At 53.6% G+C, this 20338-nt stretch overlaps 3 protein-coding genes across 16 annotated transcripts in view; 2 read left to right on the top strand and 1 right to left on the bottom strand.

Annotated features, from left to right (window-relative positions):
• SCUBE3 (signal peptide, CUB domain and EGF like domain containing 3) overlaps positions 1-5709 on the top strand; it is a 42869-nt gene extending 37160 nt beyond the window's left edge. For 7 of the 8 annotated variants that reach the window (XM_021377088.1, XM_021377091.1, XM_021377087.1 and 4 more), the window contains 10 exons: positions 23-139; positions 210-371; positions 557-760; positions 860-1021; positions 1253-1420; positions 1507-1668; positions 2017-2214; positions 2615-2767; positions 2930-3009; positions 3167-5709. In XM_021377088.1, the coding sequence (XP_021232763.1) occupies positions 23-139; positions 210-371; positions 557-760; positions 860-1021; positions 1253-1420; positions 1507-1668; positions 2017-2214; positions 2615-2767; positions 2930-3009; positions 3167-3316 (1556 nt within the window). In that variant the 3' untranslated portion in view covers positions 3317-5709. Of the gene's footprint in view, positions 1-22; positions 140-209; positions 372-556; positions 761-859; positions 1022-1252; positions 1421-1506; positions 1669-2016; positions 2219-2614; positions 2768-2929; positions 3010-3166 lie in introns of those variants that run through there. The other variant, XR_002432810.1, reaches the window with a different exon arrangement.
• RPL10A (ribosomal protein L10a) lies at positions 6592-10208 on the bottom strand. Its single transcript, XM_021377104.1, has 6 exons — positions 10130-10208; positions 9822-9896; positions 9668-9748; positions 9201-9349; positions 8114-8286; positions 6592-6793 (listed from the first exon to the last, which is right to left on the bottom strand). Exons 1-6 carry the CDS (start codon positions 10132-10134, stop codon positions 6623-6625), a joined length of 654 nt encoding a protein of 217 aa, XP_021232779.1. The 5' UTR covers positions 10135-10208; the 3' UTR covers positions 6592-6622.
• On the top strand, positions 10211-19449 carry ZNF76 (zinc finger protein 76). 7 transcript variants are annotated; one of them, XM_021377095.1, is made up of 14 exons: positions 10211-10460; positions 10550-10692; positions 12561-12641; positions 13408-13476; positions 13626-13813; positions 14386-14502; positions 14931-15006; positions 15352-15477; positions 15815-15994; positions 16283-16516; positions 16908-17047; positions 17885-18037; positions 18146-18268; positions 18617-19449. In XM_021377095.1, the coding sequence occupies exons 1-14, from the start codon at positions 10228-10230 to the stop codon at positions 18719-18721; spliced, it is 1968 nt and encodes a 655-aa protein (XP_021232770.1). In that variant the 5' UTR covers positions 10211-10227; the 3' UTR covers positions 18722-19449. The 7 variants fall into 7 exon arrangements, 5 of the variants coding, with proteins under 5 accessions (XP_021232770.1, XP_021232771.1, XP_021232772.1 ...); XM_021377099.1 differs by lacking the exon at positions 10211-10460 and adding an exon at positions 10790-10962 and having other exon boundaries at positions 10551-10692; XR_002432811.1 differs by lacking the exons at positions 18146-18268; positions 18617-19449 and adding an exon at positions 17138-17584 and having other exon boundaries at positions 17885-18024.

The following is a 20338-nucleotide window of genomic DNA, read 5'->3' as shown; positions in this document are numbered from 1 at the left end:
CAGCACCCGCCTTTTCTTTTAGAGACTGTCGCTGCCCCAATCAAGCAGAAGGCTTCCTTCAAGATCAAGGATGCCAAGTGCCACCTGCACCCACGGGCTAAGAGCAAGCAGGACGAGGCGGGGAAGGCTGGGGCACAAGGTGAGCGGGGGCGGGGGGATGCTCATCCCACCCTAAAAGGGACGGGTGCTGATTGTCACCCTGCGTGCAGGCGGTGCTGCACCCTGCTCCGACTGCCAGGTGGCCTTCGTCAACCTCAAGTGTGACTCGTCCAAGAAGGGGAAGGGCCGCCGGGCTCGCAACTCCTCCGGCAAGGAGGTGACGCGCATCACGCTGGAGTTCGAGGCAGAGATCAAGCCAGAGGAGACCACAGGTGGGCTTGGTGCTGGGTGGCATCCCATGGTGTCCCCGTGCAGCAAGGAGAGCTGGGATGGTCCTCATCCTGTGCTGGCTGGGTGTCCAGCAGAGCCCACGGCAGGGCTTTGCACCATGGAGAGAATCCTCTTGGGTTTCTCTCTTCTCTTACTGCTGTTCTCTCTGTCCCCCCCGCACCCCCAGCCAGCTGCAACCTGCACTGCCTGCGACAGAAAGTGGAGAAAAAGCTCAAATCGGCCATCAAAGCCCTGAAGAAATCCATCAACCAGGAGCGGTTCCTGCTGCGCTTCGCTGGGATGGAGTACGAGGTGGCGAGGAAGCTGAGCGTGGCTCCGGAGCGGCAGGAGAGCTGCGGGCCGGGCCAGCAGCGCCTGGGCACCAAGTGTGGTAAGGGAGCGGTGCAGGGTGCGGGGATGGGGACCGGTGTGTCCCCCCCATTGGGGACAGCCCCCCAGCATGCCACTGACCTCCAGCCCTGGCTCTCAGTTAGCTGCTCGCAGGGAACCTATTACCACGGGCAGACGGAGCAGTGCGTCCCCTGCCCCTCTGGCACCTACCAGGAGAAGGAAGGGCAGCTCTCCTGCGACCTGTGTCCCCGCAGCGATGCGTTCGGCCCCGTGGGAGCCACCAACATCACCGGCTGCACAGGTAGGGGACGCAGAGGGGACCGAGGAGGGGACACCCACGCACCAACCCCAATGCTCCACCGTCGGTCCCCATCCAGAAGAGGCAAAGAATCTGAGCACCTCCGGCAATTGCCCATTTGGCCACGGGAACAGCATTGAGAAGGGCCCCCATCCCATTTGTTCAGCTGGAGGGGCAGGGAGCTGGGCACAGGGCACTCTGCGGGCTGGGTCCTAGTGATGGCTGTGCCCGCAGGTCAGTGCCCCCCCGGGCAGCACTCCGCCGACGGCTTCAAGCCCTGCCAGCCGTGCCCACGCGGCTCCTACCAGCCCGAGGTGGGGCGGGCACTCTGTTTCCCCTGCGGTGGGGGGCTGACCACCCGGCACGAGGGAGCCCTCTCCTTCCAGGACTGTGACACCAAAGGTAGGTCCCAACCGACGCAGGGCGGGAGGGACCCTCAGGGGCTGTGCCAGGGGTGACGGAGCTCTGTTTGCTCTCTGTTCCCCCAGTCCAGTGCTCGCCTGGGCACTACTACAACACCAGCGTCCACCGCTGCATCCGCTGCGCCGTGGGCACCTACCAGCCCGACTTCAGGCAGAACTACTGCATCGCCTGTCCCGGCAACACCACCACCGACTTCGACGGCTCCACCTCCGTGTCCCAGTGCAAAAGTAGGTGGGCAGTGGGTGCAGTGAGAGTGGGGCTCCTTCCCCAGAACCATCCCCAAGCCCCTTAAAACAGCACGGTGGGTCATTGCTGTTCTTCCTCCATGCATGGGGGTACGCAGGGAGTGGTGCTGATGAAGATCTCACCCACACCACCACATAAACCTCTGCAGTCCCAATGCCTTTGCCACCCATTTCCAGTCCATCTGTGCCCTTTATGCCACCAGTTTCTTCTCTCTGTGCCACCAATTTCCCATTCTTCTGTACCACCAGTTTCCAATCCCTCTGTGCCACATTTTCCAATCCTTCTCTGCCACCAGTTTCCAGACCCTCTGTCCCTCTCCTGCCTTGCAGATCGCCAGTGTGGAGGCGAGCTGGGCGAGTACACGGGTTACATCGAGTCCCCCAACTACCCAGGGAATTACCCTGCCAACGTCGAGTGCACGTGGAACATCAACCCGCCCCCCAAGCGCAAGATCCTCATCGTGGTGCCAGAGATCTTCCTGCCCTCCGAGGATGAGTGCGGGGACGTCTTGGTGATGCGGAAAAACTGTAGGTAACAGAGCGTGGTGGTGCGGTGCTCACGGGAAGAGCCAGGGATGGACAGAGCAGAGCAGAGCTGATGAAAGCCAGGGGAGAAGGGCAGGTCCCTGCGTGGCAGTGGGGCAGGTTTCTGCAATGTGTAGGTTGCTGGGGGGAGGTCAGCATCACCCTGCTGCTGTGCTGCCCTGCTGCTTTGCAGGGATGTGCATGCAGTCCTCAGGGTTCAAAACCCTGGAAGGAAGGAATTGCTTCCATTCCAAGGAGGGAATGTCACATTCCCTGCTACTAAACAGGGCTGGGGGAGCCAGCCTCACTGCCCACGAACAAGCCCCATCCCTGGTGTCCCCTTTAAGCGTTCTGGCACAGTGAGGTGGGGGCCATCACGCGGTCCCTCGCTGTCCCCCTGCAGCCTCCCCATCCTCCATCACCACCTATGAGACGTGCCAGACCTATGAGAGACCCATCGCCTTCACCGCCCGCTCTCGCAAACTCTGGATCAACTTCAAAACCAGCGAGGCCAACAGCGCCCGGGGCTTCCAGATCCCCTACGTCACCTATGACGGTGAGTGTGGGGCAGCAGCATCCAGCCAGGCACTGCCTGCTCCGGTCCCCAGGAGCCCAGGGGCTCACGTCTCCCCTGCATTAGGGGAGCTCGGTGCCAGGCACTGGGACAATGGGTCTGGGGAGGCATGCCCTGAGCTGGTTTCTCTCTTGGCTGTTGCAGAGGACTACGAGCAGCTGGTGGAGGACATCGTGCGGGACGGCAGGCTGTACGCCTCCGAAAACCACCAGGAGATCCTCAAGGTGAGCACTGTCCCTGGTCACCTCCGCCGCCCGGCGCTGCTGGGGTGAGCACAGTGTGTCGCTCCGGTTCGGAGCCGTGCTGGGGGTGCTGTGGGGCTGAAGCAGCTGTGTGCGGTGCCCAGGATGAGGGGCTGATGACAGCTTTGCTTCCCCCCAGGACAAGAAGCTGATCAAAGCGTTCTTCGACGTGCTGGCACACCCCCAGAACTACTTCAAGTACACGGAGAAGCACAAGGAGATGCTGCCCCGCTCCTTCATCAAGCTGCTCCGCTCCAAAGTCTCCAGCTTCCTGCGGCCCTACAAATAGCGCCCTGACAGCCCGGGCCGCCCGGCCACCGAGGAATCCCTCTCCTCCTTCACTTCTTATTTCAGTTTTCCTCCTTCCTCCTGCTCGGCTCCGGCAGGACCGCCGCCTCCCGCTCCGCAGACAGCTCCGGTCTCACCCTGGTCTCACCCGGCGATGCCGTTCCTCTCTTCTGCAGCAGCTTCTTCACCCCATCCGTTTCCTTCCCACCTCTGTGCCGGCTCTGTCCCATCCCTCGGTGCCATCCGGGCGCCCGCAGCCCCCCTGGGGTTCATCCCCTGCTCCCCCCCAGGGCAGCGCCGGAGGTAACGCCGCGTTTTGCGCAGCGCACGGGGCTTAGCTACCAGCACAGCTTTGCAGACGAGCCCGGGGGAGGGGGAAAAAAAAAAAAAACAAACGAAACCAACCATAACGCCTACTTTCTTAAAAACAACCATGGTAAAGAAAAGAGGAAGGACAGAACGGGGCAGCGCGGTGGCAGGGGCACGGTGGCACTGGTGGCCGTCCTGCTGGAGAGCCGCGCTGGCACCCGGCGCTGGAGGAAGGCACGGGGAGCAAAGTGTGGCTGCACGGGAGACGGAGCGACCGAGGAGGACTTCGGCCGGGCGCGTTCTTCCTCCCCCCCCCCCCGCGGACACTCGTGCCAAGGAACCAGACTTCCTTACAAGCTCTGCCAAAGAGTAATTCGTCGACAGAAAGCAAGCTTTGTGAAGAGCAGGAGTCAACGTTTGTGCACTAGGATATCCTCCTTTCTACCTTTTTCATATGTATTAAGTGCAATCATTTGAGTCTTCTTTATATTATTTAGAGGGAAGTTTTTTGTTTTTTTTTTTTTCCTACTAGAAACTACAATATTTATACCTGCCTGAGAAATGAGAATGTGTGTCTGTCACAAAAAAACAAAACCAAAACAACAGAACAAACCAAGCCCAGCCCTGGGTTGCTGGTGACCAACGCAATGGCGTTTTCCAGCCTTGGAACCTTTTCTGCCGCGTGTTTTCCTGGTAGCAACCTGCTTTGGTGGAAGGCTGCACCTCTCCTCTGCGGGAAAGCGGGGCTTGGCCACAATGGGGTGAGTTTTTGCTGGGTTTTAAGGCACTTCTGTCCACTCACAGTGGATCTGTCACCTTTACTGGGGCTGGCTGTAATGCTGGGCAGGGTCGGTGCTTTATGGTTTCAGGCTCGTTGAGCTCCTTGGCTCTGGGAAGCACCGTGCTGCTCCGTCCCACTGCGCCCGCTCCTCCCGTCCTGAGAGGGAACCATTATTTATTGCTCCGTGCATCCCCTCTGATGACCCAGGCAGAGCCCTGGGTTGGTCCATGCCCCCCTCAATCTGTGCTGCTCACTCACCCCAACAGCTTCTCCCGGGCTCTGCTAGGGGCGCTGGGACGGGGAGCTGAGGTTTGTCCCCGGGATGCGTGGGGCTGGAAAAGGCCGCACTGATTCATCGCAGCTGTGGGCTTCTCCCTCCTGCCGCCCGGCTCGCAGCCTGGCTGGAAGCTCGGCAGCTGGGGGCTGAGCTGTTTGTCGCTCGGTTTGGTGTCTGAGAGCAGCTGCTTTGATGCACAAAAGCCGTTGCAGGGATTCGGAGGGTTGTTTTTTGTTTTGTTTTTAATCGCTCTGGGGCAGTCACAGCGGAGCAGTGACCGCCAAAAGGGTCTTTCGTATTTAGAAGAGGGAAAAAAAAAAAAAAAAGAAAAAAACAAAAAAGCCAGGCCAGGAATGCACGCTGTGGTGGCCCCGGTGCGACGCAGCCACTCCTGCCCACAGAGCTCTTTAATTCTCTGCCATTTAATTTCGGAGCTGCTGCTGCTGCTCTGAGCCTGTGCGGGTGGACCTGGGAACCGCGGGATGTCCTGGGTGCCACCGGGCACCTCTGCCCCCCCCAGGGCAGCACTGCAAGGCGAGCGGGGCTGCACGTCCTCCTGTAAAGGACACGGGGATCTGGTAACACATCCTCCCCCCGCCACCAATGTTCTCAGACAGAAAGTCCACAGGGCCACCAGGAGGAAGCAGCCCCTTCTGTACCCGCGCCCACCAGATGGCTCAGAAAAGGTTTGGAAGGCTGCAAGCCATCAGCCACCTCTCGGATGCACTGAATGTTTCAGCGCGGTGAACACAAACACGAGGGTTGCTGCGTGGGTTTTTTGGGGGTGTTCTTTTTTTTTTTCATGTTGGAATATTTATATCTGCCTTTTGCAGCAGGCCGTGACGTTACCATCTCCAGCAAAGCGATTAAAGGAACGAGAAAGGTGTAGTTCATAAAGTTATTTGCACTTGATTAAAAAGAAAAAAAAAAAATGTATCTGAACTTTGTAAAAAAGAAATGTTTGCATTTTGTATTGTCTTTTTTTAATTATTAAAAGGAATTTCTTGGTGTTGTGTTGATCTTTCAGAAGCTGGCTCTGATGCTCGTTTTAAAAGGTTTCTAACAGCGGGGTCCAAAGCTGTTTCCATTGTTTTGTTCCTCATGCTCAGAGCAGCTCTTTTTGAGGGCACGGAGCTTTTCTTCCAGCTTAAATCCTACGGACTTCCATAGGCTCAGCAGTCATTACACAATACACTTATTTATATACATTAATTAGATGCAACATATCTCATTTTTAGCCCAGAACATTGAGTTGAACTACTTCATGCCTCTCTGCTAGACCAGAGCAGAACCAGTCAGGAGCTCTTTCTATTGCAGCCAACACCGATCCCTTGCTGAGCTGGAACCCCCACTTCCCACCCCCAGCATCCTCCAATCTTAAAGTAACTGGGGACAGCTGGGAGACCCATCAAGTCTTCATGAGCTGCTGCTGCACAGGAGCCCCTGACTCCAGCCATTGGTCACTGCCAGGGGAGTAGATCCCTATAAGGTGTGAGTGCCCCATCAGCCTCTGCTCTGGCAGGCTGCTGGTTCCAGGATAGCAGAAGGGAGACTCTGGGGGTGAGCTGGGGAGCCCTGGGGCTCTAAGATGACTGCTGGGTGCAGGGGCTGTTCTGGGCACTGAGCCCTTCCTGAGCTTTGAGGTAACCACCTCAATTTTGCTCGTTCTGGCTGCTGAGTGCTTCCCTTCCCTCTTGCTCTGAATGCAGGGTAACAAGCTTGTCTTTTTCACAAGGAATCAGCTTGTGTGACTCAGAAAGCCCAAACACAAACTTAGGTCTGATGTTTGCCCTGAATTCATGCCCCTTTCAACTAAGCAGCATTCAAAACCCTTCTTGCTGCAAGGAAGCAAACAGCTCTTTGGAAAGCCTTGCCCAATAAGCTTTGGAGGAATGCAACCACACAGCTGTAAGATGTCCTAAAAGTTTATTGCCACCCAGTTAGTACAGACGCTGGGGCTTCCCCATGGTGCTCTTGATATACAAAGCACGCACGTTCTGCCAGTTCTTCTTCAGCAAGGACACCAGGAAGTTGATGGCCAGGTGGATGTTGTAGACAAGTTCATCCTCTGTCATCTTCACATGACCAACAGCCACAGCCAGACAGAGCACCTGGGGACAAGGACACCAGGGTCACTTATGCACCGACTCACAGAACAGCCCAGTGCCAGCTAAGCTCACCGAGGGATCAAACCACCCCACGGTCTGTCATCTACACTGAACTTCCCCAGCTTATCCATGGAAGGGTGCTTCTACGGGGCTCATTATGTCTGGCACGTGGCTCCCATGAACGTGCCTGGCAGCATCTGGATGCAATCTGAGTAACAGCTGGCACAGGTCTGTCTTCCTCGGAGTGCAAAGGTGGCTCAATGAAGGCAGCAAGCACCCGCCTCCTGAAGCTGGGAGGGATGTGCAACACACCGCAGTGAACTGGTAGGGAAGCAGGAGCAGACCTCTCACGTAACTAATCCCATGCCTGACTCACCAGGCAGCACTGGCACGTTTCCTGCAAACTGCTAACCCAGCGCAGCACAGACTGTTAGCTCCAAACTTCACTGCTACGCGTGGCGCCAGCTTCACTTTTTGTTTTGGCACCAGCCACCAGCCCTTTCTTTCTGCACATAACGCGCACAGAGGCCAAGCCTCTGCCTGCCAGCCTTGCTGAGGAGCTTGTAAGTCAATGTTCCCCACAGGCTGAAGACAAAAGGATTTATGAGCGAGCTGACAAGAGAAGCGTCGGGACATCATTAGCTCTGTTACTTAAAACGCTGAAGCATTTGCAAACTATTGCATTTACTGTGTCCTTCCAGCTGTGCCTTCAGGCTCAGATCAGCTGGAGTCCGAGGATGCACCTCAGCTAGCAGAGCTGCTAATTCTGAATAATACCCAGGAGTCGCATTTAGACCACTGGCATGAGATTAAAATGCCTGAGCAGGGTTATTTTGGTTTTAGGGAGCTGGCTTGCCTTGACATCTCTTGACAGTAGGCGCAGACATCCACAGAGCTGCTGCAAAGTTCACTTGCAGAGTCAAGTCCTGAACTTGCCTCTGCCAAAGCACTGCAGCATGCACAAACCCACTGGGGCATGCCTGCCTTGACGGCCACACCCTGCACATGTCACCCACTTACTGCAAGTGTTAATTATGACCAACTGTGCTCAGCACTCAAACATCAGGATCATCTCCTAATCGCTTTTCTAAGCTCTTCTAACCACAGATAGATTGTTCTTTTCCAGTTAGCAGCTGAATGCTCTGGTGGCTGCGTCCCTCTGCTGCCCAGCAGAGCACTGGATGCTCCTCAACATGAGCTGTTGGAAGACACTGGAGGGACACCTACAGACCAGACCAGAGATCGCAGCCACAACCAAGTGACCACCAACCACCCACCACCCCCAGGTAGGCAGCTTCCAGCTGGAAGTCCTGAGCTCTTTACCTTCTTCATCTGAAACTTGATGGTAGACTTGACCTCATCAACCTTGGCCACCAGGTTCTCATTGTGAGTGAGGAGAGATGGGAATTTGCCAGCTTTGTTCAGACCTGGACCCAGGATTCGAGGAATCTGCTTGATCAAAGACTCTGAAGCCAGGAAGGCATCGTACTTCTTAGCTGTGAGAACAAATGTAGGTAAGGAAGTACTCTCAGCTCCAACCAGCAGCTTGAAGTCAGCAGCTCAGCTGAGACGGCCCTGCTGCACTTCTCCCAACACGTGCATTTTTGTGCTCCCCAAACCCTTTTTCCTCATACTGCATTATAAACCATTCTTGTCACACCAGCCAGACCTGGTAGGGCTCGGAGCCTGACATCCTGACAGCGATCCCATTAACTTTACATAGAGGTCTTCCCTGAAATCATGGCATTTGTCAAGCCATGTTTACAGACACTTGGAGCTCTACCAGGATTCTCCTTCTGTATTCTGTGCATGTGTGAACAGAAGCGTGTGTGGGTACCACAGACCTGAGAGAGGCTTAGTTCACGGTAGCAGTATCCTACAGTTTCATAACCTCCTATGGTTCCAAGAACTGGATGGTAAGCTTTCCTTGTCTGCTTAAGATACTATCAAAATGACTGCTTTTGTAGGAAAAGAAAGGTTTTATCTGCTTTAAGTAAAAATAAGCCAACTTTGTTCTGTTCATTTAAGTACCGCAGGACTAGATCACTTTTTGCCTCCAGTTTTACTTGGCTTTGTTGCACTCCAGCTCCCTGATCAGGGAAGTATGGCACGCCAGGTGAGGGAGGTAACTTCACAAGGAGATAGAACAGCTCTCCTGCATCCCTTCCACATGGAAGACAGCAATCACTGCACTCCTAGAGCGCTGATGCGCCAGGCATTCTATGCCGTATGAGGCTGTTAAGTTTTCTGGGTAGCTTCTAAACATAATCCTACTCTTCAAGCTGACAGTGGTCAGTTTCCTGCTCTCTGCAGCTAACCCTGACATGGGAATCTGAGCACAGGGAATCTGCTGTCCCTACCAAGCACAGCTCAGCCATGGCACCCGGAGACTGACCCACACCCCACTCACCCAGCTTCTTCACCAGCTTCTTGTTTTTGTTGAGCTTCTTCAGAGCCTCTATGTCCATGTGAGGGATTTCAACCGCTTTGGCCTCATCGCAGTGCTGCTGGTCCCCCAGCAGGCAGACCGAGAACTTGGGCCGCGGGGTCGACTTCAGCCTGTGGACAGAGCCCCAATTACTCATTGTGCCATCAACGCCACACACCTCGGAGGGAGCCACGAGCAGAGACCTTACCGCAGCGCCTCGCATCTTCCTCCACGCTCAGAACCTGCCTCTAGGGCAGGGCGGCGGGGGCAGCGCCCCACACCTCCCCTCGTGTTTTAAGACCCAGGGTGGAGGTCCGTCCAGCCGCACCCGCTCGGGGGTGACGCTCTGAACTACCCGGGGCGTTCAGCAGCACGGCCTGCAGCAGGGAAGCTGCCCTCGGCTGAGGGCCGCGGGCTGAAGGCTGGGTGGGAGCAGGAGGATGCCGAACCTGACGGTGCCGGAGAAGCGCTTGTCTTTCTGCGGGTCATAGTTCTTCAGGCTGATCTGCAGCTCCACCGTCTCCACAAACCTGAGGGAAGAGCTCCAGGTCAGGCCTCGCGCAGGGAGCGAGGCCTCAGCCGGGCACAGGGCAGGGCTCGTACTTGCGCTTCTTGGTCTTGCTGCCCTGCAGCACCTCCTTCACCGCCTCGTACAGGGTGTCGCGGGACACTTTGCTGCTGCGGGGGGAGAGAGACGAGGCGGGCTCAGCGCGGGCCTAGCGCGGGCAGCAGAGCGGAGACGGGCCCGAGCCCGAGACCGGGCCCGAGCCCCAGCCCAGCCCGCCCCGAGCCCCATCCGCGCCCTCCCCCGGCCGTTTACCCTCTCCCCCACCAGCGGACCCGGTGATCCAACCCCTGCCAAGCGGCCGTGCCGCGGATGGCGGCGGATACCGCGGCGAACCCTCACCCACCTCATGGCGGCGGCTCAGGCGGAGAGGGCGGGGCGGGGCGACCCGCGCGTTATAAGTACGGCCGAGATCTCGCGAGCTTTCTCCCCGCTGCCGGCGCCATGCTGGGAGTGGCGGAGTGCAGCAGTGAGGTCAGGAAGTACGGAAGTGGTACAGCGGGGCCGGGAGAGCTCGCGTGCCCTAACCCCGCCGCTCCACAGCCCACTTCCGGGGTGGGGCCCCAGAACCTGTATATTGCGCGGGGAGCCGCTGAGGCGCGGCGTCGCGTTGTGTCGCTATCCGCGTTGCGGGGCTTCCGTGCGTGGAAGGACGCGGGTTCAGCGGATCCGTTCAGGTCGGTGCTGGGAAGAGCGGGGAGGGGCGGCCGGGCCCAGGGAGCATCTGCACCGCCCTGGGCTGGGCCTGACCCCCCTCTCCCCTCAGGGCCCGGCTCGTGGCGGCCTGCAGCTCCTCACGGGGAGCGGAGGGGCAGCGCTGGGCTCTGCTCTCTGGTGACAGCGGTGGGGCCCGAGGTAACGGCATGGAGCTGTGCCGGGGGGTCAGGCTGCGTTCTGCCCCAGAGGGAGGTGGGTACAGAGCTGTCGTTGACTTTTAGTCAGTACTCTAAAGTAAGCACGCGGACTTCGGGGAAGAATTGAACGGGAATGGTTCCTTTTATTTAAGATTTGTAGGGAAGAAGACAGCTTGCTGTTCCACACGCCTCTTGCTGAGAGCATACTGAGCAAAGTGAGGTTTGTGTCTGAGGACAAGCTGCCAGGGCATGATGGAGAGCGGGGGCTTGCAAGCAGTGACCCTTAGCGATGGGACAGCAGCCTCCGTCCTGCAGGCTGCCAGAGGTAACGGAGTCTGTGGGCTGTGAGATCTCAAAGTCTCTTAACAACCCCGTGAAGTTGGAGGTAAAGTGCCCTTATGACATGCAAGCTGTCATGTATCCTGTGCAGGAAGCTTGCAGCTGTCTTGAATTGGCACAGAGGACTGTGCAGCAGGAATCAGAGAGGAAGGGGCCTCTGCAGACTGAGTCCAACCTCTCTGCTAAAGCAGGTTCCCTGCAGTAGGCTGCATAGGAAAGTGTCCAGGCAGGTCTCGAATATCTTCAGAAATGATAACTCCTCAGCCTCTCTGGGCAGCCTGTTCCAGTGCTCTGTCACCATCCCTGTGAAGAAGTTCTTTTACATGTTAGTATGGAACTTCCTGTGTTCCAGTTTTTTGCCTGTTGTCCCTTGTCCTGTTGCTGCACACTGCTGAAAAGAGCCCGGCTCTATCCATTTTACTCCTCCACTTCAGATATTTGCAAACATTGATGAGGTCACCTCTCAATCTTCTCCAGGTTGAACAGTCCCTTTCCTCACTTAGGAGATGTGTCTGCTTTGGAAATAAAGCTTTGGAGGTAGGAGAGCTGTTGCAGTAAAAAATGAAAGTTCTGTTCAGTCTGGGGAAGCAGAGTTCCCTGTATGGCCTGCCAGACCCTATTCAGCCAAAACTTCCCCTGAAGCTAAGCAGAATGTTTGACCTCATGGAAGTGCATAACATTTGGTTCCCAATAAAGCTTTTCTCACACACAAGGGTGCTGAGCTCAGTGTTGGTTAAGATGTGATATCAGTGCCAAATTCAACCCCTGTCCTTATTCTGGGGTATGCAAGGTGCTCCTTTCTTCGTCACCTGCTGTTCCCAAGGAAAGAAACATGCTATCTCCCAGCCTACAGAATGGGAATTGCAAGAATTCCATCTCCTGGTCATTGCTGTGTCACTTACTTTTCTGTGTAAGCTCACTGCAAGTTTATTAAATTTCTGTTGTTGAAAACCACTAGGTTTTGTGACTTTCCCCAGCAAACACTGTGCATGAGTTGAAAGCAATTTAAGTTTGAGTAGGATGGAGCAGTGTCCTCTCTGCATCAAATAATTAGGTAACTAAAATATTATGGCAGAGTAAGTCATACTTTCTCTGTTCCTAAAAGTCCGGTCTTCACAACTCATCAAAGGAAGTAATGCTTTAGATTGCTTTAAGCCAAAACATTTTTTTCAAGTGTTGATCCCCAACCAACATAGAAGAAAATCTTCAGGCCCTGCTGATGCCATTAAAAGCTCCCAATTGCATTTTCTCTGGCAGAAGTATAATGACTTTCTGCTTTAAAGCCAAAGTACTTTGCACACTTTGTTCTTTCTGCTTCAAACAAATGATTATAAACAAGTGATAAGTGAGATTCTTTGCATTTTACCCTCCTGGCTAGGAAAGGGAGGCTCCAGCTTTTCTGGGAAGATAAGTGCCTCTGTGGCTGTATGAGGGAAAGCTCGATAAATAGCAACATTCAAGTGACAGTTCTGCCTTCTGCATGACTGTATTCCTTGAGAAGGTGCAGCAAAGGAAGGGGACAGCTCATTAGACCAGCATGGACTTTGAGGGCAGTGCTAATAGTGTTGTTTTTAACTGTTTCAGGTGAAAAGGTAATTGAAGAGCAAGTCACTGAAACTGAAGATGAAAACACAGTGTACATCCATCCAGTGATAGTTCAGAAAGGTGAGGACCATACATTCACCTTTCTTAGAAGGAGGCTGGTGTGACTGAAATCATCTGTGTCTTGACAGTTGTAGCTGTAGCTTTGAGCCCATCTAGAGCCAAAGTTTTCTTTTCTTGTTCAGGATTTTAAGGCTGAATGAACAAGGACATAGAACATGTGGTTTCCTGCAGAGTTCTTAGCAATTTGACAAGAAGCTAAATTTGCTTTTGTAGCAAGCAGAGCTTGTTCTGTGTTTCACCTGTGGACTCTCTCACATATTGTCAGTTTGATGGATAACAAATCTACAGGCAAGGCCAGTAAGCTGTGTGCTGTGGTTTTGCTAACTATAGAGCCCAAACAAATGTTGTTTTGACGAGGAGCAGTTGGACAGGAGTTTCCTCTGAACCATAAGATAATACATTACTCCTGGATTAGATGTTTGAGGGGGAAGATGTTTTGAGGAGGGAGAGCAGGGGTTACCGGAAGCCATATCACCATGGTCATCCATCTGGGACATGATGTAATTACTGAGCATTACCTCAAAGAGCCCAAGTGGTGCCGTAAAATTATGCACGAAGCCTGAAAAACCTTGAAATGTAGGGATGAGGGGCTCAGGTGGTGTCATAAAACTATAGTCATGGTTGACTTTCAGCACACGCAGGCAGCCCTGCCCCGTGTGCTTCTGTGGCTATGAATGCTGTAGTGTTCAGGAACTGATGCAGCACCCCCTCCATCCCGTCTGAGTCTTCCAATAATGTGCATGAATTATTTTTTCCCTTCTTTCAGATTTTGTAGATTTTGAAGATGGGCAGCCAGTAGTTTCGGAAGACAGGGGTGTGGCCTACCTACCTAAAGGTAATGAATATTCTCCATTCTTTCCTTGGCAGCTGGAGCAAAAGCTGCTGAAGTGTTGCAGATTTCCAAGGCTGTAGGTAGCCTGGGGAGGTGAAGAGTGGTTTACACTCAGCAGCTCTTCTGTGTTTGATTTTGTATTTCTCTTGCAGAAGGTGACCATTCCAGCACTTTAGAGGCTGTCCAGCCAGAGGATGGCTCCACCACTGACATCCATTGTCCTGTCATCGTGCCCCCTGACAGCCCCATCCTGGAAGCGCAGGCAGAAAGTGGGCGACCCGAGAAAGATTTTGCCTTTGATGTCAGGACCGTTAATGCATTAAAGCAGTATGTCAACAAGGTGAGGGAGCAATTGCTTCCTTAATGGTCTTCCAGCAGCACTGAGGGACTGGTGTGGTAGTTCACATTTGACCTGGAGTTTAAGTTGTCTCCTTTAATCTGCACTTATGTACAAATTAAAAGTGCAAAAAGTAGTACACAAAGTAATGCCAACTTTGAGAAGAGAAACTGGTCAGGGATTCTGTGGGTGTCACCACTGACAGGTGGCTGACAAGGGTCTGGAATATGGCAAGTTCCTACTGCACCACCCAGCTAGTACCCACAGAGTGCTTGGCCTTTTACCTTAACGTACTGCAGGCACAGATTTGGGAAAACAGAAAGCTGCTATGATACAGCTTGGATTTTTTTCCAAGGTAGGAAGTGTGAGGTAGAAATGGGAAATGCTGGTTCCTAGAACCCTGCTCTGTCAACTGGTAGCACCATAAATATGCAAGCTGTGTTTGTAGAAACACACTTTTGTGGGGACAACTGAAGGACTGCACATGTATGGCAAAGAAAGAAATGATTTGAATGGACTTTGGTGGTGGCTGCTGTGGTGGCTGGCTGAATTAATTTCCATACATCACCTGGCAGGATTTGCAGGAGCAGGAAGTGCACAGCAATGAGAAGAGGATCCAGCCTGTCCGTAAAGCTTTCTGTTGTGGGTACAAAGACTGTGGCCGCCTCTGCCCCACCGCCCATCATCTGAAGGTAAAGCAGCTATCATGCAGTCACAGTGTGCAGACCAAATATGCGCCCGTGTTCTAATGCCAGATCAGAATGTTCCTATACAAAGAAACAGGGAAATGCTCCTGGGAAAAGGCCACATGTTTCGGGGGAAAGGTCAGGATACCCTGTGGCACTCACGCATCATTCTGCAGTGAGTTTTTCTCTGAGGGCTTTAAGGGAGGTGCTTTTAACCTTGAAGAACCAGGGAAAAGTATCTGTAATTTGGAATAAGTCAAATGGGAATATATCACTGAAAAGAGGCTTTGTCCTATGAAAGAGACAGGTTTATTAAGTGGCCAATATGAAATCCAGCAGAGAAATTCAGATTCTCTCCAACTGCTAGATTTCCCCACGCTGTTTTCCTTACCCCTTTGTCATGGAACTTAGAGGACCCATGCTTTCTCTTCCAGGTACATGAACGTTGTCATACAGGTGACCGGCCATATGCATGTCATTTCCCAAGCTGTGGGAAGACATTTTCTACAGGTAACAGTTTCTCTCCTGTGAAAATTGTGTCCTCTGTCTTACCGAAATCACCTTGAGAATATCAGCCCTTCTTTCCAGCAAAGCACAATAAGCGCAGCTCTTAATGCTTTCTGAGAAGGAGTTGCAGTATGGGAGGCTGCTCAGGACTTAACTGACTGCAGACAGATTAAAGGAGATGGAAGATGGATAGTAGTCAGGGATGTTGTGAGGCTCTTTGGATATTTCTTCTCCTTCAGCTTTGTGAACACAGGATAGACGTGTGCATGAACTGAGAGGTGTTACACAGCTTGCAGTGTTAGTTCCTTCACACTGTAAAACTAATTGTGTGGTTTCTTTACTGGGCAGCGTTCGGGCAGAAGGTCCACATGAGAATACATACTAATGAGAAACCATACAAGTGTCCAGAAAACACGTGTAGCAAAGCCTTCAGAACTTCTGGCGATCTACAGAAACACATCCGGACACACACAGGTGAGCAGTATTAGAGAACTGGGCTCCCTGTCAAAAGGGCTTCCAATACCAAGTACTGCTTCAGCCTGTTGTATCTTGGATGAAGCAAGGCAGGGCTGAAGTTGTCTTCAGATGGAAGTAGTTGGGCAGTAGAAGTAGCGCTGGGGATTCTCAACTCAGTTGCTAACAGCTCAGTGAAAGGGATAAGGATGCCAGTGTTACTGGAGGAAATGTACGTCTGGTTGGGACTGATCTGAGATCTCACTGGTGTCATACTGTGCAGGGGTACAGGTGTATGGGGCACTCCCAGTAGCTGCGCTCTGGCAGGGCTCTCACCATCATTACTCTGTCAATGCAGGGGTGCGTCCCTTCAAGTGCCCATTTGAGTACTGCGAGCGCTCTTTTACCAGCTCCCACATCCTCAGGGTTCACATCCGAAAGCACACAGGCGAGCGTCCGTACATATGTCCAGAGCCCATGTGTGGAAGGGGCTTCTCTAGTGTCACCAATTACAGGAACCACATAAGAATCCACACAGGTAAGCAGGGGAGTGGGTGAAAGACAGACAGCTCCTCCCCAGTCAGCTGCCTGCACTGACAGCGTGTGGCAGCTGGGAAATCTTTGGCACTGAAACCATCATTTCTGGGACAGGCATTGCAGGAGCATGTTTCAAGGTAGCCAGGTAATTAAAGGAAATAGGAACTGCTTTTTTTCTGCTGATTGTTCCTGTGGTCTACCTTCAGCTACTTCTTCTTGTTAGGGAATCTCATTGCAGGGCATGATTAGGGCGAGTGGGTTAAGCTCTGCACTGTGGCCTCTGCCCTAGGAGAGAAGCCATATGCCTGCCCTGTGCCGGGCTGTGGAAAGCGCTTCACGGAGTACTCCACCCTCTACAAGCACCACATGGTGCACACGCACAGCAGGCCCTACTCCTGCAAGAGCTGTGGGAAGACCTACACCCAGACCTCTTCGCTGGCTACGCACAAGTGCAGCGGCCGCAGTGAGCTGGAGGCCACAGAAGAGAGCGAACAAGTCCTGCGTGAACAGCAGCAGCTGGAGGGTGAGCAGTCACTTCCACATCACCTGCAGCGTGCCCGGGTCATGCCCTGCGGCAGCGGGGAGACAGATGGCAGCAAGGGTCTGCGTCCGCTGTCCTCCTTCAGACCTGAATCTGTGCTGTGGCTGTCTTACCTCACATCAAGCCCAGATTCATGTCACAGCCAGGAGTAAAGTTCTCCCTGTGGTCCCAGCTGCATGTCATCAGTTGGGAATGGACTGCGTCCTGCTCTGTAGTACAGGGAGAGATAAAAGGTCTTTCTTTCCAGGCTAACACCGGGCTGTTCTGATCTTTTGCTCCTCTTGGCTGGCCCTTCAATGACCAGGCAGGTCCAGGGGTCAGATATGCACTTTGCTGCTCTCTCCCATTTTACTCTTTGCTTTCCCTGACTTAGTTGCTGCTGAAGGAGGTTCCCCCATGAAAAGCCAGCATGTTGCTTTCCCATCAGAGATGGAGAAAGATGAGGATGAAGAGGAATATGACGATGGTATGCCTGCACAGGTCTCACTTACCTGTGAGGATGAGACAGAGCAGGTACGGGCATTAAGAGCCTCCAGCACTTGAGGGAGAGCGGTTACCTGAGTGAGGTTCTGCCTCTCCCTACCTTGTTCTGCATCTCTTTAGGCACTTCCCGAAGCTGCAAAACAGGATGTCCCCTCAGGGACCGGATCTCAGCTTGGTCTTCTCTATAAGGCTTTTTTTTTCGGTGTAAAACAGAGCCTGGGGCTTTGTCTGTCACGAGGGCTCCCCCCTTACAGTCTTACCCCACTGCTGCAGCCTTGATGCGAAGGGTAAATCACAGGCCTCTGATCACCACTCGCCTCGCTGGACAGGGTCTTGCAGGCATTTGTCTGGGCTTGTGTGCTGTGCCTGCCAGTCCTCACCTCCTGCACAGCTGTCAGAAGGCAGCTCCCACTCTTTGCTGACACAGGCTGGATTTGAAGATTGTTTTTCCGTAGTTTGTAAACAGCAGTGCTTTTCTTGCACGTACTTCCCTGCATGAGCTGCCTTTGTGCTGACTGGGAAAACCTTCTGTGGCGTGGAGCAGAGGAAGCAGCTGCCATGAGTGAGGTTTGTTTCCTCTTAGCATGAGGAGCTGCCTGCATGAGCTATCACTTAGGAGCTCAGAGAGAAGATGCTAATGGAAAGAGAGGTATTGCTGAAGGAGGAGAGCTAGAGACCGGGGATCTGTGAGGGCTCCACTGATTCTGTCTGTGACTCTGGGCAAAGTCCTTGGAGTTCTCTGTGCCTTAAGTCTTGCACGTGAGGGAGGAGAGAATATTTTAACCTTTCTGTTGCTAAAATCAGGAGCTGCGTAAGGCTTCCTGAGGAGCCAGCCTGGCTGAGAGCATCTGCTTTTGTCCTGTCCAGATCAGTTTGTCGCAGGAAGACCTGCAGGCCCTGGGCAGTGCAGTCAGCATGGTGATACAAAGCAGTGCCCTCACAGCGCCCGAGGGAGAGCTCGTGGGTGATGACACGTGCACCATGACTGTGGACAATGCTGATGGCACCAAGACACAGCCGGTATGGGCAGAAGCAGGGCCTTCCTCCTCCCTGCAGAGAAACCGCCTGCTAGGAGGGAATCCCATTTTCTTTTAAGACACAATTGTCTTTTGTCTTAACTTTTCCTAGGTTACCATAGTCACTTTGGGGGCAGTCATGTCTGACTCTTCAGGGATGTGTGATGACGCATCCCTCTGTCATCAGCAGGTGGCATTGCTGGCGACTGCCAATGGCACTCCCATTGCAGTGCAGGTACCACACAGCCCCCTGAGCAAGGCTGGGCATTGCTCCTGCCACCTTCGCTGTGTACATCCCCATCCACTCACTGACTTCAACCTCTTGCTTTGCTGTATCTCCTCCTGCCCAGGTTGCTTGCTCCTTAATTCCCATATGCCTTGCATGTGGAGGAGAGCAGGGATTCCCTGCTTGGATTGCAGAATGTTCCTTCGTCAGCAGCCTTTCGCCTTCACAGCAGTGCCTCTCTGCTTTGCCACTCTGCTCCACTGCCAGTCCCTCACACCTCTGTCCTCTGGGGCAAGGCCAACCCTCCCGAGCACACTTTTTGGGAGGGCAGTGTTATCTCTGTCTTTTCTCCCCTAGTTTGAAGAGCGGCAGAGCCTGGAGGACGCCATCAGCATAGCAGCAGCAGCAATCCAGCATGAACCTGTAACACTGGAGGCAGCCATGTCTGAGAATGGCTGCTGAGAGCCTGCAGAGCCTCCCAGGTAGGAAGAGCAGGCAGCCGAGCCTGTTTATCCACGGGGGCGTCAGGATCTGTAGGAACTGGGCCAGCAGGCGCGTGGAAGACGTGGTGTAAGAGTCTAAGAGCAGCTGGCATGTGATGTGCAGCAAACAGGCGGTGAGAGCCAGTGCTGGCAGTGTTGGGCTGCCAGGGTGACCGTGCCAGAAGGGCTCTTCCCTCCATGGAGCAGTGTCTGTGATAGCTGCTACCTTCTGCTGGAGGCTCTACTGTTCTACTGGGCTCAGAGCAGCAGCTTTCCTGCTCCTTGCCATGGACACTTGTCATGGTTTTACGATTTTTGTTATCGGTATTCCACATCATAACATCATGCGGTGAGCTGGGAGTTAAAGAGCTAATGCTCCAGTTCCGTGGACTGCCGATAGTTCCAGGTACCTGGTTCTCAGAGGAGAACTGCATCTCCCAGGAGACTTTCACTGTTCTGTTTCCATTTTCCGTTCAGAGGGAAGGATAAAACTGTTTGCAGGTCACGAGACAGCCCCTTCTTTTACTGCTTGTCTCTGCAGTACGTGCTCCCTAGCCATCTCACCTGCAGCATAAGAGTAAGGCCTTTGGTTTTGGACACTCTTTCTCATTTTAGTTGATTTATTAGCCTCAATTCCAATTATATTGTGTTATATTGCGTTATCTTGCATTACGATATCATATTTAGTAAATTAGTTTTTCTCCCTTAGCTTGTTGCTGCTGTTTTGGTTTTTTTAGGCCAATCTCCCAACCTTTTTTCCCCTTTTCTCCCTTCCCCCTCTCCTGGGGCGTGGGTCTGTGGGTCTCCCTCCCATTAGTCACAGAACCAGGCCAAACCAGCCCATAAACCATTGACAACACCGACTCCCTCTGTCCGGAGCAGATGGCCGAGTGTCTTCTATTATTTACTTCATGCCTAAGATTTCCCAGACCTGCTGGTCTCCTGCAGGAGACACGGAGCTACAAAGATTTCCGAGTGGGTTGGGTTCTATTATTTTGCAGACGTCAGGGTTAAGGAAGTGCAGGAGGCTTTGTAGAATTGACCGAGTGCCCTTCCAAAGCTGTGAGCATCCCAGGGCAGCGCTGAGGGGTGTGAGAAGTGGCAGCCTCATCGTGCCTGTCAGGTGCTTAAAAGCAGCGCTCCGAGTCCCACGTCAGGCCTTGGCTCCTCCGAGGGCTCCTGTAAACTTCAGGTTAGAGAATTATGCCACTTACTACAAGAAAATACATCTGTGAGTGTGTCCTTACACCTCTCTTTGCTATGGAGAGACCGAGGCTGGCTTCCTCTGCCCAGCAGGGGTAATGGTAGCACCTGTGTCTGTGGGCAAAGCCTGCACAGGGAGCAGCAGCACAGGCTGCAACCAATCACTTGTTTATTTGCCCGATGCACTTCGGAAGTTTGCATGTGCGGAGGAGGAGGTTTCTGTGGGGATGGGTGGGCCGTGACACACCACCCCCAGAGCCCCCGCGACACCTGCAGTGCATTGCAACCCTGCTCCCCTTCCTTGGGCCGCGTCCTTCCCAAACAGCCCCTGCTGCGGGGTGGGGAAGCTCTCTATCTCACCCCAAGAAGAGGAAGCTGCTATTTTAGGCGGTGG

The sequence above is a fragment of the Numida meleagris genome, chromosome 25 (assembly GCF_002078875.1).
Source record: "Numida meleagris isolate 19003 breed g44 Domestic line chromosome 25, NumMel1.0, whole genome shotgun sequence".
Lineage (NCBI taxonomy): Eukaryota > Metazoa > Chordata > Aves > Galliformes > Numididae > Numida > Numida meleagris.
The sequence above is the reverse complement of the archived record's forward strand: the minus strand, read 5'-3'. Positions and strand labels throughout refer to the sequence as shown.

Bases quoted from the DNA above. Each gene is read 5' to 3' on its own strand.
- RPL10A (XM_021377104.1), bottom strand. The intron at 9,749-9,821 runs GTACGAGCCCTG...CTCTTCCCTCAG, and splicing joins AGCAAGACCAAGAAGCGCAA to GTTTGTGGAGACGGTGGAGC. The intron at 6,794-8,113 runs GTAAAGAGCTCA...CCTTGTCCCCAG, and splicing joins TCAAGTTTCAGATGAAGAAG to GTGCTCTGTCTGGCTGTGGC.
- ZNF76 (XM_021377095.1), top strand. From the start codon at position 10,228: ATGCTGGGAGTGGCGGAGTGCAGCAGTGAGGTCAGGAAGTACGGAAGT. The intron at 15,478-15,814 runs GTGAGCAGTATT...CTGTCAATGCAG, and splicing joins ACACATCCGGACACACACAG to GGGTGCGTCCCTTCAAGTGC. The intron at 18,038-18,145 runs GTATGGGCAGAA...AACTTTTCCTAG, and splicing joins ATGGCACCAAGACACAGCCG to GTTACCATAGTCACTTTGGG.